The 2,211-nt window shown below is 43.9% G+C and overlaps 1 protein-coding gene across 1 annotated transcript; it reads left to right on the top strand.

Moving 5' to 3' along the window:
- The first annotated feature begins 581 nt into the window (after positions 1-581).
- On the top strand, positions 582-1,618 carry LOC111545181 (olfactory receptor 2T1). The gene has a single exon (XM_023216088.1). It carries the CDS (start codon positions 632-634, stop codon positions 1,616-1,618), a length of 987 nt encoding a protein of 328 aa, XP_023071856.1. The 5' UTR covers positions 582-631.
- The last annotated feature ends 593 nt before the right edge of the window (positions 1,619-2,211 follow it).

Here is a 2,211-nt window from a genome sequence, read left to right as displayed (position 1 = left end):
ATAAATAAAATTCAGTAACACTGAATGCCTCTTGCATTGACAGTAATTTTTTGTGTCTAAATTTGCAAGAGTAGTTTCCACTGAGTTTCTGTTGCCCTTTTTATTTCATCCCTTATAATTTGTCTGGGACATGGGTAAACTAAGACCAAGTATACTCTCATGATGTAGACAGTGACTTGTGATCCAAACGGCAGACAACCCATACTTGTAGCTAAAAGGAAGACATGAGCTACTCACAGCCAGCAAAAATGTTTTTAAAGTGGTGGTGATGCCGACCACACAAATACGCATTAAATAATAAATCAAATTTAAATGCATCTAAGGTAACATACACACACACACACCAGACCACGGTATGTTTAACTGCTGTGTAGCATGGTATGCACCCTTAGGCATTGTTATGTATGTCATTTTAATATAGTATCATCTGCTGACATCATCTTCTCCAATGTATTTAAGCAATTATTGATTAATAATGACCAATTTTATTTAAAAACCCTTTGGAATAGATTAAATGCTAGATATCAGTCCCAGTGTGCCAAGAATATGATTTTTTAAATGTTTTCTTCCCAGTTTTAAAAGTTTGCTGCCTAACAATTAATTCAAGTGTTGTTATTTTACTGCCCTGGGAATGCTGTCATCTTATTCGGAAGATATTTCAATGGAAGAGCACAACACATCCCCTACAGACTTCACTTTCATGGGGCTCTTCGACAGAAAGGAAACCTCAGGTCTTCTTTTTGCCATCGTCTCTATCATCTTCGTCACCGCACTCATGGCCAATGGGGTTATGATCTTCCTGATCCAAACAGATTTGCGCCTTCATACACCCATGTACTTCCTCCTCAGCCACCTTTCCTCAATTGACATGATGTACATTTCCACCATTGTGCCTAAGATGCTGGTTGATTACCTGCTGGATCAAAGGACCATTTCCTTTGTGGGGTGCACAGCTCAACACTTCCTCTACCTTACCCTTGTGGGAGCTGAATTCTTCCTGTTGGGCCTCATGGCCTATGACCGCTATGTGGCCATCTGCAACCCTCTGAGATACCCTGTGCTCATGAGCCGCCGGGTCTGTTGGATGATGATAGCAGGTTCCTGGTTTGGGGGCTCTTTGGATGGCTTCCTCCTAACCCCCATCACCATGAGCTTTCCCTTCTGCAATTCCCGGGAGATCAACCACTTCTTCTGTGAGGCTCCGGCAGTCCTGAAGTTGGCATGTGCAGACACAGCCCTCTACGAGACAGTGATGTATGTGTGCTGTGTCTTGATGCTGCTGATTCCTTTCTCTGTAGTCCTTGCTTCCTATGCCCGAATCCTGACCACAGTTCACTGCATGAGCTCAGTGGAGGGCAGGAAGAAGGCATTTGCCACTTGTTTATCCCATGTGACTGTGGTGTCCTTGTTCTATGGGGCTGCCATGTACACCTACATGTTGCCACACTCCTACCACACGCCAGCCCAGGACAAAGTCCTCTCTGTGTTTTACACCATTCTCACACCCATGCTGAACCCCCTCATCTACAGCCTTAGAAACAAGGATGTGACTGGAGCTCTGAAGAGGGCCTTGGGGAGGTTCAAGGGTCCTCAAAGGGTGTCAAGAGGTGTCTTTTGACAGTCGACTCCTTCCCATGCATATGGTAAATGGGAGACTCTGTGGTCACGATGGCTGTGCTTTCACTGAAAGATGAAGCAAAAGGGGAGGGAGTGATATGATTACAATATTGATTTTTTTGTCTAGGGTTTCTGGTTCATAACTCCATAGTTATGTTCCAATGTTGTGGTTCTTTAGGCCTCAGAAAACCGAATGTCTGTGATCTTTGCCTTCCCTCTTTCCACCTGCTTCTTTTTCTCCCCAAAGAAAGCCTTAGAGACTAAAAATGTAATCCAATCTTTCCCCACTTTTGGTCACAAAGAAATTATCTGACTACCTTGTCTGATTGCAGGTCGCAAGACCTCTGTTTCAAAAGAGGCCCACTCTCATACCCTGGAGGAGGGAATGCTATACAGAGAGGCCAAGAAGAATCTGATCAGACAGGCCTTCATGGGTGTCCCCACTCACTCTATCAACATTAGGTCATACTCTTTGTCCAATCATATTTCTATGCAATTGTCCATGCTTCGATCATGACTATTCAATAAAGTCTCCACATAAAGGCCAAAAGGAGAGGACAGAAAACTTCTGGACAGCTAAACTCATGAAGCTGA

This window comes from Piliocolobus tephrosceles, unplaced genomic scaffold (assembly GCF_002776525.5).
Source record: "Piliocolobus tephrosceles isolate RC106 unplaced genomic scaffold, ASM277652v3 unscaffolded_11503, whole genome shotgun sequence".
Lineage (NCBI taxonomy): Eukaryota > Metazoa > Chordata > Mammalia > Primates > Cercopithecidae > Piliocolobus > Piliocolobus tephrosceles.
Note: the sequence above shows the minus strand (reverse complement) of the source record. Positions and strands in the feature narration are given on the sequence as shown.